This window comes from Sphaeramia orbicularis, chromosome 8, assembly GCF_902148855.1.
Source record: "Sphaeramia orbicularis chromosome 8, fSphaOr1.1, whole genome shotgun sequence".
Classification (NCBI taxonomy): domain Eukaryota; kingdom Metazoa; phylum Chordata; class Actinopteri; order Kurtiformes; family Apogonidae; genus Sphaeramia; species Sphaeramia orbicularis.
The window spans coordinates 30817723-30834124 of NC_043964.1; the positions used below are offsets into that span (position 1 = coordinate 30817723).

The 16402-nt window shown below is 37.1% G+C and overlaps 2 protein-coding genes across 2 annotated transcripts; both read right to left on the reverse strand.

Moving 5' to 3' along the window:
- Positions 1–1075: 1075 nt before the first annotated feature.
- noxo1a (NADPH oxidase organizer 1a) lies at positions 1076–6102 on the reverse strand. The gene is made up of 8 exons (XM_030141653.1): positions 6037–6102; positions 5866–5946; positions 4817–4889; positions 4528–4711; positions 3706–3896; positions 3490–3612; positions 2128–2245; positions 1076–2018 (listed from the first exon to the last, which is right to left on the reverse strand). Exons 1-8 carry the CDS (start codon positions 6100–6102, stop codon positions 1271–1273), a joined length of 1584 nt encoding a protein of 527 aa, XP_029997513.1. The 3' UTR covers positions 1076–1270.
- Positions 6103–11694: 5592 nt separating this feature from the next.
- Positions 11695–16044, reverse strand: gid4 (GID complex subunit 4 homolog). The gene is made up of 6 exons (XM_030141682.1): positions 15642–16044; positions 15097–15156; positions 14505–14612; positions 14190–14291; positions 13771–13901; positions 11695–13633 (listed from the first exon to the last, which is right to left on the reverse strand). The coding sequence occupies exons 1-6, from the start codon at positions 15864–15866 to the stop codon at positions 13570–13572; spliced, it is 690 nt and encodes a 229-aa protein (XP_029997542.1). The 5' UTR covers positions 15867–16044; the 3' UTR covers positions 11695–13569.
- Between the last annotated feature and the right edge of the window lie 358 nt (positions 16045–16402).

Here is a 16402-nt window from a genome sequence, read left to right on the forward strand (position 1 = left end):
TTAGAATAGCTTACACTCACTGACATTCAGACAAACATGAGCTTTTGTTGCAGTCATTATAAGGACTCAGCTCTTATCCAGTTGACCTCTGCACACAGTCAAAATGCATATAAGGCACAACACAAGGTTTCCAGTATGGAAAATAACAGATCATTGAAAACAGGTGATATTAAATGCATCCATATCAATCATCTGCTTATACATGTTACATGTCTGATTACATTTGGCTGATTGTAGTGAAGCTGTAAACAGGTTTTGTACATTGTACATTTTACTTCTAACCCATAAAGACCCAAACATCCACCAGTGTCCAAAGTCTTTTACTGATCTTGATCCTGATGTTTAATACCTGTTGATCCACTAATCCTATAAATACATGTAAATGATTGGTGTAAAATGGAGCTTGTCATTTTTTCATGGTCATCAGATATGACCCATTTGAATGTTCAGGGGCTCAGTAGTTACCATGGAAACACTGTCATCTTCTACAATATTCCTTCACTAGTAAAACCCATGGAGTTTGATAAATGACAGCAGATGGAGACACTTGTTTTCTGTTCAGTTAATGATATATTTTGTTGAAAAAGTAACTTTTTTCTGCAGTTTTCTCTGTTTTTGATATAATAACCCTTAACTTTAATCTGAGCTATTATGAACATCTACATGATCAGTAAATTAAATATGACAAAACACATGATTTTCATTGAAACAATGCAAAATACAGAGGATAATATTGCAATAAATGGTGATAAATCACTTCAGAAAGGGTACATTTAGAAGAAAAAAACATATGGGAACAGCCACAAAAGTACCACTGGGTCTTTATGGGTTAAGGAATCTCTGTTCAAAGATTTGGTAAATATCAACATGACTGAGTCACAATTCTATCAACAGAACTTCATTAAATAAGTGATGTGAAATTAAAGCATCAACACAAAAATTTAAATAAATATCACAAAAGATCCTTGAAAACAAACATTTATAATCCATTCCATCAGCAGTTGTCTTCACTATGCATGTTTCTAACTATTACTATGACTATTTTGTACATAATGCACTAATTTGTTTTAATTTCATTTTCTATTTTGAGATAAAAGACATGAATTTTCCATGGAGGATAAATTTCATCTCATCATCGGACAGGATCATTATCATGTTCCACACATATCTCAAGCATTCAGTAACAGTAACTCGCATGTCATCGTTGTCTTTTCAGCCTAAATCCAAAGAACAGATGGGCTCCAGTGGCTGAGGTCATTTAAAAGACGTCTCAGCGGCTCAGGATCTCTGCTTCTGTCGGTGACCGACTTCCTTTGGCTAAATTCTTGCGGGTGATAGTGGAGCAGCGGGTGAGGATCTCCTGAGCTTGTGGTCTGGGTGGCACTTTTGGTGTTCCAGGAGTTTTGTAGAGGTTAGGATCAGAAACACTTGGCATCAGCCTTCCATCTGGGCCGTTTGTCGGGCTGAGGTGATTGCTTCTTGGTGGTGGAGGTGTGCGACTGAGGCGCATCCGATCATCTGTGACGTTCAGGTTGAGGGACGAGCTCCCCGAGGAGGTACTCAGGTCATCGCTGAAGCTGAAGTCGGTGCTGTCACTGTCAAAGCTCGACTGTCTGTATGAGTTCAGGCTCCTCTCGTGCTGCTCCTCCTCTCCATCCATCTCCACTGTGATCATGGGTGGAGGGGCGTAGTTTGCAGCAGCAGTGGTCGTGGTGGTGTCAGTGTTGGTAACAGGGGTAATGACGCGTGGTGAAGGAGGTCGGTCGGACAGGATGTTCAGAGATCTTGACTTGTGTTTGCTGTCTGGCTGCAGCTGACGAGGTGTGGAGGGGCTGGGGGTAGGAATGACCAGCAGGTTGCCTTGGGAACGGCTGAGCTGGTGGGTCTGTGTCAGGCTCTGAGAGGGAATCTGGAGCGAGGAGCTGGGACGCTCTTGAAGGTGGGGTGTCATACGGATATGAGGGTAGTTGTAGGGCTTCAGGAACATGGATGGAACATAACCTGCTTTACCATTGTATCTGTAAAACACAAAGACAAGAATGTAAAGCAATGAACGGTTAATCCTGTGGTACTTTAACTCCACAAGGCAATTACAAACAAATGTGTCTAGTCAGAGGAGCTGAATACCTGATGAGCCACCAGCCGTTGTCAGACTTCTGCAGGACTTCCACCACCGCACCCATGTTTACAGTCATCTCATCCCCCTTGGTAGCTTTGTAGTTCTTTATTGCAGTATACATTGTTCCTGAAGATGGAAAACACAAATTAAAAAGTGTCACATTCAGTATCTGTATCTTGGTAGTAACAAGTAACCTATGCAAAACCTCAGAGCAATCATTACAATAAACTCTGCAATAACCAAACACATGTTATTACATGTGGTTGGTTATTGCAATGAACAATGTGCAATAATGAAAAACCACCAATGTGCAATAATCATAATCAACAATGTGTAATAATCAATAATAATCAATCATCAACAATGTGCAATAATTACTGTACTTCCTCTGCACCAAATAGGTATGAATGTGTGACTTGACTGAATGGGAGAGGGGCAGTTTGTGTGTGTGTGTGTGTGTGTGTGTGTGGGGGGGGGGGGGGGGGGGGGTTTACTGTTTTTTTACTCTTTAATACTGATTTTCTCATTTGTAGTAGAGTTAACTTTTTGTATATTTCAGAAGTTTTTGTAGTACTTTAGTAGTAAATGGAAAAAATTATTAGACCACCCCTTGTTTTCTTCAATGTCTTGTTTATCGTAATGCCTGGTACAACTAAAGGTACATTTGTTTGGACAAATATAATGATAACAACAAAAATAGCTCAAAAGAGTTTAATTTCAGAGTGGATATCTAGACATTTTCCATGTTTTCTTGATAATAATCAAAATCACTTAAGTTCTTACGTCAATAGCTATGCCATTGTACTGCTTTTAGGCATTCCATGTTTTCTTTTCCATCTGTTTTAGTCACATGATAGACACAGGAGTTAGTATTTAATTGCATAACCATTGTTTTTGATGACTCATGATGACCTAAAATTTTTCTGTGACTATTTAATATTTTATCTTGTAGCTTTCGTGCATTGCTTACATTTTTCAGTATTTTGAGTGGTATTTTATACAGCCCTTTTTGCACTAATTGTTTTTGCTGCTAAACAGAAAAGAGCTGTTAAACAAATTTTCATAGTTCCTGTGACTGACAATAAAGATCTATTCTATTCTATTCTATTCTATTCTATTCTATTCTATTCTATTCTATTCTATTCTATTCATATATTTTCATTTCAAATTGCATATTTCCTTTTTTTTACTCTACAAGTACTATCCCTATAATGTGCATCAGAATTTCATTGTCTATGCTCTGTGCATACAATGACAATAAAAAAAAAACCTTGATTCTTGAATGTTAAAAAAAACTTGATGTGTAAATAAATACATGTGTCCATCCTTTTGCACCTGAAAGTGAACGCAAACTATATTAAAGCATGTACCTCTTTCAGGAATTCCATCTATTTCATCCTCTTCCCCCTCCTCCTCCTCATCTTCTAGTTTGTCCAGATAAGGTGCAGGGAACCAGGCCATGCGTTTTTCTTCATTCTCCACGAGCCACCACCCTGAAAAAACACAAGCTCATATTACAACATGTCTTGGATGATAATAAAAGGCCTATGACAAGTGTTGAAATGATACTGCAGTTGTTTCCTTACCTGCTTTGTCTTTGATGAGTACGTCTAGTTTTTCATCCAGCGCCACTTTGAAAGGTTTATTCTTGGTGCATTTGGTCTCATAGGGGGCCACACACCGGTATGTCTCAGTGACAAACGGCTGGGTCACATTGCCACCGTTGCCGTGTCCTGTGTTGCTCTTAAGCTCATCATCAGATGGCATGATCATGATGCTGGAAATAAGAGACACAGGTTAGTTTTAGGGGTAAATATTCCACATAAAAGCAGTTAAGACATTCATTAAGTATTCATTGCCTCTTTTTATGCAGATTTTATTAAGCACAAGTCCATGGAAAAAGCAAAGAGATATGACTTTTTATATTAAAACTCTGACACAGCATAAGTTATATCTGAAAACTAATGCCCTTCATTGTTTTGTCTTATTATGGATGGGATTTTCTCCTGTTTTTCTTCATCTCTTATGCAAATGCAGCTTTTAAAAGGTTTGGGATCTTTTTGTCCTTAAGTATAAATTTGGCTAAAAACATAAAACTGCAAATATTAATGTAGAATGTAAATTAGCATTCTTTTTTTTCCTCTTAAATTGGATGATAATTTATTTTATTAATGTTTCAAATGATTAATTCTCTTTATTTTCATATTAAAAACCTCACATTAAAATTCTAACTCATTACTACAGACACTTTCATTTATTATCATGTTGTTCCAGTCTGTTTGAGCAGGAATTTAATATCAAATGTCTAGTTAAAGAGCTGCAACTCCTGAATATTAAAAGTAAAGGTTAATTAAAATACATTGGAATCTGTAGAAAAAAGTCCACTAAAGTTTATTGTGTGTTCTCACCTGTTTTGGGAAAACTCTGGTTGGAGGTCCTGGTCCTTTGGGTGGAAGAACTGGATGAGGTCTGCAGACTGGGTGACCCTGGTGTCACAGCTCAGCAGTTCATTACAGTATCTCTGCAAACTCTTGAGGCGCTCTAGAGACTTGGTGGGGCCCCTTTTTCTGAGCGCCGCGCTTTGCCTTTTGTCTGGAAATGTCGAAGGAGACATGTTCAGCTTAAAATGCGCAACAATAGAGGGGCATTTGATCCATGCAGCTACAGTAATAACAGTCTTAGATGACAAACACTTACCTCGAAATATGGGGATTATTCTGTCAGATTTCTTTAGTTTATTTGAAGGAGGGAACGCTTTCTTCAGTTTTTTCTGAGAAAGTAAATGTTACTCACTGTTATTAAAACCAGTTAATATGGTACATGTTGCAACCAGGACTTAATAAGGTAGAATTTGAGCCAGTAGTGACCAGTTTTAACATGACAGCCAGACTTATGGTTTAAATCTATGATAGAAGCCACTTCTTATGAGGGTATGCTGTGGTCAAGAAGGTTGGAGAACCAGCTTGCAACCAAAGGATTACTGGTTTTATTCCCTGGGCTGACAGAGAAATTGTTGAATGAAATTGTATCCTTGAGTAACGCACTTAGCCCGTTTGTTTGTTCTCATGCACATAACATGGCAATCCGCTGCTACCAGTCTGCAGAGTGTGGTGTGTTCCTGCATGTTCAGCTAGTCATGGGTTAAATGCAGAGGTTCAATTTCAAAGTGTGTTGCATGTATAATACATGTATTTTACATGCAACATGATATTATATATATATGGATATATTCATAATATAATACCTGAATAAAACAAGGGAGATTTGGCAAAACTTTATGGCATAAAGTCATAATACATAATATAACACAAGACTGTAATACATAACACATAAGAAAAGACTGTAAAAGAATGGAATTTATCATTTTTTTCATGGTACTGGTGTCTGTGGACTTTTATATTTTATTTCTATTTCCCTTTTTATTATTTTCCCTCCTTGCCTTTAATTTATGTTTGTTTGGGAAACCAACTATTGTGTGGGTTTGTGTTCTTATGTCATTTTTGTAAAGTGCCGTGTGTCTGTGTACAGTAATTCAATAAAAATGTCTAAAAAAAATGTATTAAAAACTATAAAACGTACTCTACTCCAAACTAAACCAAACTAAACCAAACTAAACTAAACTAAAATAAAATAAAATAAAATAAAATAAAATAAAATAAAATAAAATAAAATAAAATAAAATAAAATAAAATAAAATAAAATTCAATTCAGTTCAATTCAATTCAATACATTATCCTCATACTCACATGCATTTTCTGGAAGTCCCCCAAACTTCTGTAAACCACTATGTCATTCTGGTCCGACCACAGCACGGAGACAATGTACATCTAAACGAAACAAGTTTCAGTCTCACATTACACTGGAATTTGCATTAAAACATTCGTCCAGAACAGGAGAAAATGGTCCTTGTGCCTTACTTTGCGCTTCTCCTTGTGCATGACTCCAACCAGACGGACACTTAGGGGATACCGCTGGGCCTCCATGTTTTATTTCAGACACAGGATGATCAGATTGTTGTTGAAAACTCCTGCTGTGAGCTCTGATGGAGGTCAGTGTGCTTTGCACCGATGTGAAGCAGTGATGCTCTGCAGGTGAATTTATACCTGCAGGTGTGGCCATGTGAGTCATGGAACCATGGAACATACTTTCGTCACTGACAGGGAAGTACAGCATTGCTCCAAACCTGCTGTTTGGCATTGTAACATAAGACACACATTGGTTGGCATAAAAGTCAAAAAGAGGTCATGTCTGTTTTAAAGCACATGTGCACAGGACAACAGGTAAGGTCACATTATTTCCAAAGGAAATATCAGTGGCTGCGTTCCTATATTTGTTTTTCCAATAGAAGACATTTCTGTTCACTTTGATGAGACTTTTTTAATCAAATTACACAGTGAAAAAGCAGAAATAGATTCTGAGGAAAGTCTTGCAGACTAGAGTGTGGATGGGATGGAAAAGGTGTAATTGGAGCTGCAGATGCTCTTCCTCATGGAACCTAATGACAGTTCATGGTCAAACTGCACGTCCACAATATCATTTTCCTCTGCAGTGTGTGCAGGTACACATATGTATGTCTAGTACCATCAGAAACTACAACTCCTGATGGTTCATGGACTTATGATTATTTGTTTATTAATTCTATTTATTTGTTCAGTGTTTATTCAGATTTATTCACTATATTTGGCCAAGAGGGATTAAAAGTGTGCAGCATGTTACGTTCTTTATTTATTTTTCTTGAGCTGATCAAAACAGTGACTCCAATATCTGTATCAGATATTGTAGAGTCTGATGGCACTGTCAGTTCATTTGATGAACAGTTTTTATATGTGATGCTTCCTGATGCTGTTATTCTTTATTATTCAAAAATATCTCTTCTTGTGTTTCCTTGAAAATGCATTCAAGAAATTATGTTTATTTTGTGTTAATTAAATTCTTTATAGGGCAGATGACAGATACTTAAAATGTTTCACTTCAAGTGGGTAAAGTAACAGTAGTGAGGGAAATAACCACAAAGCCACAAAAATGAAGAACCATGGAACAGATGATGGGCTCTGTGCACAGCCTCACTACTTCCTGAACTTCAGGCGGCTTCTTTATTTCCTGTCTTTCATTATTGGACACACTGATTAGTCCAGGTGTTCCTGCTACTACTTGTTGTGACTACTGTGGTCAGACACACCCGGATTAATCAGTGTGTCCAATAATGAAAGACAGGAAATAAAGGAGTCACCTGAAGTTCAGGAAGTACTGGGTCTGTGCATAGAGCCCATTGGCAACAGGCATGAGATACTAATGCAATATAATCAATCAATCAATCAATCAATCAATCAAACTTTATTTGTATAGCACTTTTCATACATGGTACATGTAGCACAAAGTGCTTCACATCAAACCCCCCACTGTCCCGCAGTTGCAACTAAAAATAAAAGAAACAAAGTAAAGTAAAGCTTACAGTAAAAGTTTAATTAAAAGCTGGACTAAAAAGATAAGTTTTGAGTTTACTTTTAAAAATACTCGCAGTGGACCACAGATCCTCAGGTAGGCTGTTCCATAGTTTGGGGCCATAAAAGCTGAATGAGGCCTCACCATGAGTTTTGGTGTGGACTCTGGAAACAGTTAAGAGATTACTACCTGAGGACCTGAGGGTCCGAGAGGGCTCATATGTCAAAAGCAAATCACAGAAATATATAGGGCTAAGACCATTAAGAGTTTTAAAAACCAATAAAAGCACTTTAAAATCAATCCTGAAGCTCACAGGGAGCCAGTGCAGAGACCTGAGCACTGGTGTTATATGCTCTGTCTTTCTGGTCCTCGTCAGCAGTCGGGCTGCAGAGTTCTGGAGCAGCTGCAGCGGTGCAATGGTCTTCTTAGGAAGACCCGAAAGGAGAGCGTTACAGTAATCAATGCGACTTGTGACAAATGCATGTATCAGAGTCTCTGCACTGGCTCGAGACAGAAAGGGTCATACTCTGGCAATATTTTTTAAATGATAAAAACCTGTTTTAGTGACAGACCTTATGTGTGGCTCAAAGCTAAGCTCACAAGCAAGTAAAATACCCAGACTTTTAACCCTCTCAGAAGGGTCGAGTGAATGGGTTTGGAGCTTAGCTTTAAGCTTCTCCCTCTGAGCCTCAGGACCAACAATTAAAACCTCGGTTTTGCCCTGGTCAAGCTGGAGGAAGTTTGCTGCCATCCAGGACTTAATATCTAAACTGCTATTAAAAAGGGTGTTGATAGGGCTAAGGTCATCAGGAGACACAGCAATATAAAGTTGAGTGTCATCAGCATAACTATGAAAGTTAATGCCGTGTTTCCTGAAGACCTGTCCTCTAAGCAGCATATAAAGGTTAAAAAGGGTTGGACCTAAAATTGACCCTTGGGGAACACCACATTCCATTTTACACCTTAAAATATTAAATATAAGTTACATCATACATTTATATAGTCAAGATATCTTATTAATATTAAAATGTTAATTACACAGACATGAGTACAGCAGACACACTGATGCCCATAAAGTTGGAATAATTTTGTTTTCAGACACATTCCTCTATTTATTCCTACTTCTACACATCAATAATCACCTCTGACAAGATGTAATGATTATATACTGAGTCCCATTACATTTGATCTATTAAGAACAAATCAGTCACAAAAGAAAAAGTAAGAATATTTTATTCCAACAGCAACAGTGTATTTACATATGCATATTTATAACATTAATTCATACAAGACAATAATCACACAGAGACACACTGTTTGTAATCCAAGTTTAAACAATCATTAAGTATCTAGAATATATTGAGGCAAGTAAAGCTTTAAAGTCATTTAGCTGAATCACTGTAAGTCACTGCAGTAATAAGATGTACCAGAAACCTTTTTTCTCTATTTCATTGTTAGGAACTTGTAAAGCCAGCTTCTCTCCTGACCTGATTCCATGATCATGAGCACTGTGGTGTTAAATAATGTGGCAATCTGGATGATACTGATACTTACATACTTAACTGCACTTGCCCAGTCATCCCTTTTTGAGATGTTCAGCACAAAGTGAGTCCCTGGTTCAGTTTTGACTATGCAAACTCTTATTTTACACAATAATTGGAACTTTTTTAAAGTTTATCACTCTGACAATGCAAATGATTACAACAAGGTGTAATACATCATCCTGCACTAACCATGACAGTAAAACTTATGCAATAACATGGAATTTCCTCACACCCACACATTTGGAGCTGAGTTTCAACATATGTACAATAATAAAGACAAACACAGACAGGACTTAAAGACTCACATGAACTGAACCTGTTTGAGGATAGAGTGGTAGAATTACTGATTTATCATAAATATCTGTATTAATGTCATTTAGTTCTTTCAGTGTGATCTTTCTCTATATTCTTTATTGATTATAAAGCATTATATTAACTATATTATAGCGCATGAGCTTATAATCATGATATTTTTAGTGTGAAATTGCTCAGTGGTACACGTTTTTCTTTAAGCTACTTTGTACAATTACTTAATATAAATTATTTCACCGACTTGGTTTAATGTATAATACATGGTTCTGTGTGCAGACACAAGCAAAAACAGGTGTTTATCAGATAGGACATCCAACATTTGTTGTGTTTTTATTCATATTTAATATGAAAAGAGTCATCAATTTGGTTGTTTCCACAAAGCTGTAAAATTTTGATCATTACAGCCAAAATATTTTTAAAAAATTAAGACAATTAGCATAATTTCTTGCAATGTAACTCGAAAACTAAGTGTGAGACTGAGAACTGTGAAAAGGCAGCATTGTTAAAAATCGATAGGGGCGTTGCTGCTGACATAAGATTCCGTGTTTCTTTCCTGGTTCAGATCATGTGAATGGTTTCCTTTCCCCTGCATTCAGCCTGAAGCTGCGGCAGCACGTACACCAAACATGAGCCCAACACATCACTCACTGGTTGTCAACAAGAATGGAACAAAGGTTAACCCTTAGAATATTAATTATACAAAAAAAAAAAAAACATGAAAAACTGTTTTGTCCTCCACTACCTTTTTTATAATAAAATGTCACATGAGTGATTTGAAAGGTTTATTATTTATCAGAGCATCTAAAGACAGTGGTGATCAGCTCTTATTACATGAACTGACCAGATAATATGAATGAAACTGAACTACCCTGAACTTTTCCTGGGAACAAGTTGCATCATGGATTGCTGCTTTTAGGTGATTTGTTTGCATATACCTAAATAGTTTCAGTCGGGGGGTCAGTCTGTAAACTTGACATTCAAAAGAAAACATCCCTTCGAGTCTTTTTTTTTTTTTTAGGAATGTGTGTAATTCATTCACAAGGGAAGAAGACTTTTAGTGGCTGATTAGTGACATCTAGTGTTGATAGCTGCTCTTTAACAGAGCTGATCAGAGCATGGACTGAACCCTGAACACAGATGAATCCACTGACAGGGATAAAGTCGGTTATTTATCCTAAGGAGGCTCAGGTCCTTCGACATCTGCCCTGAGATGATGCACATTTTACCAGCTGCTTTTAGCCAGTGAACTATTACACTGGAGAGGTAGCAGCAAATAAAAGGATGTGAAACAGCTGGAAGAAGTGGTGATGAAAGGTGGTTCATTGTTTGGAGAGAAGCAGGACTCACTCACTGGGGACTGGTGGAGACATGGACACTGAATAAGGTAGAGGACATCATCTAATACGACAAACCAGGAATCAGCTGCAGTTGGCGACTCACTTCTTTAAGCTAAATGTTACAGAAGATCTTTCACCTCCAGTGCCATTAGACAGTACAATACCTTAGTCTGATGATTGCTTGTACCCCCCCGATTCAAAGGAGAGGCAAGGGGTATTGTTTTTGTTTTGGTTTGTTTGTTTGTTAACACTTTAGCAGCAAAACTATTGGTTGAGTTCATACCAAATTTGGTTTATGTTTTGCAAGTGACCCAGATTAGATTTCAATACATTTTGGGAAAAATAGGTCAAAGTTACAATTTTTTAAATACATCTTTAATTTTTTTTTTCCCATTTACATATAATGGGGGTGAAATTTCAAATGTCTGTAGCAGCAAAACTATTGGGTGAATTCATACCAAATTGACTTTATAGATTGCCAGTGACCCAGAATGGATGTCATTACATTTTGGGAAAAGTAGGTCAAAGTTTAAATTTTTTATGAATTTTATCCCCCCCCCCCCCCATTTACTTATAATGGGGGTGAAATTTTCAAATTTCTGTAGGAGGAAAACTATTAATTGAATTCATACCAAATTGACTTTATAGATTGCCAGTGACCTAGGATGGATGTCATTACATTTTGGGAACAGCAGGTCAAAGTTAAAATTTTTTTATGAATTTTTTAAATCTTCCCATTTACTTACAATGGTTGAAATATGTGTGAAGGGCATGGTTTGTTGCGTGTGGCACGACTTACTTGGTTTTGTTTGGTTTTCTTGAGCTGATGGAACGTTGAATTTCCTACTGTGGATCAATGAAGTTCATCTGTATCAATTCAACTTCCTTAACCAAAAGCCACCAATAAAACACCATAAAGAACATGATACAAAACAACTTCTATGAAATAGTTCACTTTTTATTCATCACTTGTAGCAGGTTTATCATACATCATCTCCTTTAAAGTAGTATCGACATTTTTTCTGACATTCCCAAACAAAAATGTTTACTCACATTGCACATTTGTCGTTTTCACTGTTACATAATCATTAAAAAAAAGGTAATTTTAAATTTTTCCCTTTGATTATGTTCAATCCACAACCCATTCATGACCTTTAAAAAATTACATCAACTGTATTCCCTCAACATTTATCAAAATCCACTTATCATTGCTGCAGGCTACCAAACCAGCTGAAAGTCTAGAAGCAACAAAGAGGCAGGCAGGGAACATGCACTCGACAGTAGAAAACTTTACAGCAACTCTATTCAAGAGGAGAAGCCTTTCAGTATCCTTAATGCTGATGATTCTTTCTCACAATTCTCTTAAACACAGAAATATATTTTCATGATTTTGTTTAAATAATGTATTACAAAGAAACATTTAAAAATGTAAGGCAGCAGGTTTTTTTCTAAAGCATCACAGGAGGTTTGTTCTCCCTCCATCACCCGTTCCTACTTATCGCTCTCCTTCTGAGCCATACAAGGTGCTTTTCTTTCTTACAAAAAATTCAGTGTCACACTGTAGAGAAGCAAGACAATGTCACGTAACACTCTTGATGTCCAACTCTTGTGCCTGTTTTAAGAGAGTGCTCTAAAATTCAGTTAGCTTTTACTGCGTCTTGACACAAAAATGTGAAAATGATGACCTTAAGGTGACAACATAATGAAGAACACTAGGCCAAGCACTTTTGCATGACCGTCTTCTATTTTTTTATTACTTTAAGCTCTATGTGTGCCCTCAAAACCCACATACTGGCATCTCTAAACTTGTGGTCTATTGTTAGTTGACAAGTCTTGTGTGAATGAAATCTTATGTGTCAAAATTAATAGGTCAGTAAATAAGTCGGAATGTACTGTAACATGTCTGAGCTTCAAATGCTGGTCAACTTCCCTCATTTTTATACCTTGAGGTCACCTTTCGTTAAAAAATAAATAAATCTCTCTTACACTGAAATTAGTTCTCTTATCTTAAACTGAAATAAAGTATGATGGGTGATATTACAAATCACATGTAGAGGTGACCTTTGGCTTGCATAAACAATATGTTACATCATTTACAGCTTTTGCAAAAACTGCATTTAGTTTTCTAAGAACGATAAGTTGTTATCATTAATTACTTGTTAGATTAGTAATACTGTAATTTGAACACAGTCAAGCGGATTGATTTCACATTTGACCCACATTTTCAGCTTGTAAATACATATCATCCCTGATCATCAGAGCAATCTTGCATAAAAACTAGAAACTTTTCAGTATTTCTTCTGTTGCAGCTTTTTTTTTTTGGCAATAGTCATACTTTGCACCAATCACTATGGAGCATAATATTGCAGAGATAATGTACATTTAAAATTAGAGAAATAAATTAATCCTTACTCTAAACAGCTGTTCAACATTTCACTCGTCATACTTTCACTTTTCTTCGCTTAACTGAAAATAATTATGATTGGTGCCTCCACAAAAGCAAAACATGAACCTATTTTAACGTGTAAAAAGATACACAAACTTTAAGTAACAACAGGCCAAAGGAGGAGAAATTAAAAAACAAAAATTAAATCCCAGGCAAACACCAGTCAATAATCTTGTCTCTTCTGTCTCCGAGCCTCCTGTTGTCCAGTTCAACAGGGGCATTTCGGACCATGTGTTTATTTCCCAGTAGTGTGGAAAACAGGTCAGCTCCAGACTTGGCACTAAAAGGCTCTCCGTCGATCCTGTCCCATTTAACCATAGGGCAGCACGAACTGCCCCCTCCCTGACTCAATACTTTTATGTGTGTTTGTCACCGAAACTCATAAATGGGCATACTGCGTTCTCGAACATGGTTCAGGTTTAAAGACTGGTACCTGCAGATGTAAAAAAAAAAAAAAAAAAAAATTAATATAGTGTAAGTATCAGGTTCTTATGCAATAAAAGTATTATTTTTAACAATTTAATTAAGCTTGTACTGGTGATTAGCAATGTGAAAAGTGCTGATAATTACCATTCAGAGCTCCTATGATAATAATAGCCTTCAATAGTGGCTGTAGACTTCTGAAAGCAGATATAGTAGAAGCCTGCAAAGGAGGCACCACTGATGTCTTTGATAGTGTGGTCTGGAACTAGAAACTGCTCCTTCAGGGGTCAAAAAAGAGACGTCAGAGGTCATTGCTAACTTGAGGAGGGAGAGGAATCATCAAAGGCAGAGTTGTGCAATATTCATAAGTGTTACAGTCAGCTGACAGTTATTTCCTCTGAGGTACACAGCTGATTTTTGGATCAGAGTTAATGTTCAGTGCTAAACATGTTCATTCAGCATCAGAATATGCTTGACGTAATGTGTTGGTCTGAAAGCGTTTTAGCTAACAATGTAATTTTACAGCCCTGCCATAATTAAAGGTCCTGTTAAGACACTGTACTTACCTTCCACCTCATGAAGACATAATCACTGCTGTCTAGTGCTTCATAGTCAAAGTCATCCGAGTTGAAGGTTTTAGCATATTTGTAAAAAGGCTGAAACTTGCCCTGGTGAAAAATCATCAAATATTTGAAATATAAATATACAGAAAATAGCAAGACAAGTTTAAATCATTTTCGATCAGGTCTGGCTTTTTAAAGGCAATGCAATGCTGAAAACATCTGCAAATACTCAACAGCAGACAGAGATAGACACCAATAATATTTTACTTTACATTTGGAGATAACTACAACAGCACAAAATTAAAGAAGGAGACATACCCAGTGCTTTCTGTCCACATCCTCATCTGCATCCCACTTCCGAGTTAAAAATGGCCTCTTTCGACTGATAATTTCACCAGCAAAGAATGTTGTAAGAGTGGGATACTCCTTAAAAAAATAATGAAAAGTACAGACATGAGTAGCAGTTTAATTTTGCTTGCCATGTAGATTTTGCATGTTTATTTTCTGCACTAGATACAAGCATATAACTGAAAAAAAAAACAAACAAAACAAAAAAAAACACTGGTATTTGAACATGTTTCAGATGTTGAGCATGTATTCCTTGATTTTCTTATTAAACCTTTGTAAGCAAATAGGTTTCCTTTCCTCCTTTCAATGCATGCTGCCTTAATGCAGAACCCTCCTGACCTTATTGCCTCCATACGTTACATAATGTAATGGGTATACAGTTGACACACTTAGACCAAGGGCCATAACCTTAAAGAAGAAAGCAGACCTGATAGACTCACACAAGTCCACCTTTGATCTGTGTTACATTTAGCTGCATCAAGCAAGTGAAAACCAGTATGTGATTAATCTTTGGCAGAATAAAGGTCATTCTTACTACACCTGACCCACTTTAAAGGCTCACCTCGGTCAGACCTTTGATTTTCAGGTATCCACACAAATAGGAGTCCTCCACAGTCACATGCTGTAACAGACAAAATTATTATACGCAAGAAAAACACAGGTGCTCTGTATTTCTATGAGGAAAATGCCAGAACAGGTGGTGTGAAACGACAAAAAGACAAAAGCATGAATGAAACAGCTGTTGATGGTTTACTGCTATTACTATGAAAATCCGCACTAATAGATCAACTTAATTTCACTGAGCTATTTGCACAAACATTAGTGTGTTTGGTACTACGGATTTCATAATACAAATAAAATAAATAAACAGTTACTCATTGCAATTTGGTCCAAATTCAAGATGCCACAGTAGAAATACAAGGCTACCTCAAAATTAGGTCACCGTGCTAGTACGTATTGCATGACAACCATAAAAAGTCAAAGAAGCTAACGCTGGTTTGCAGTTAGCAACCAAGGCTAGGAATCTTATGTGCTGACTTTGCACATAACGCAAATCAAACTACATTTTATTATCAAATAGATTTTGCAATGAAGTCACGAATTTACCTGCAAAACAACCTCGACGTCGTAGGCGTTGCCTTTGCTCTTCTGATAACCCCGAAACTGTGAGCCGCTGTAGAGCAGAGTTGTGGCTACCCCCGGCTGATGGGCGTTGATCGGGGCAGGGGGAACAAGAGAGGCCGAGGATGGGCAGGCCGAGTCGGGGGAACAGCAGCACTCTGCTCGGACGGGCATGATGAGCGCTAAAGTGTCACCGTCAGCAACCGTCATGAACTCCGTGTCTTAAACACAACACAGCTAGGGAGAAGAAGGTACTGACTGAGCAGGGCCTGTCAGCTGCAGAAATAAACCCAGGTCTAAAACTTTGTCCAATTTTCCAAACCGTCCATGGACTGGCTAACAGACAGGAATACACCGACGTCTCATTTGAGAATCTTGCTTCACTGAATTTCATTGGTTAGAAACTGGTGCTCGCCTCTTATTGGATAGATCTTCGAAAAGCATTCTGGGAAATGTATGCAATGTAACTAAACTAAGACTACAACCATCACTAGTTAAGAGGAATTAAGTCCCTCTCAACTTTCTTCCAAATCGAACATAATTTGTTTCCATTGTTGTGTTTTTACAACCACTCTCTCTCCTTGTCTGATCTGATTTGAATATCAGATTAATGTTATTTAGAATGGGCTTTTTTCCTCACGAGAACATACTTTCCAAAAATGATAACACATCATAACTTACTTCACTTTAGTTTTCATCACTAAATTGCAAAAAGAATCAACTGCCATAACCATTTTAATGACCAT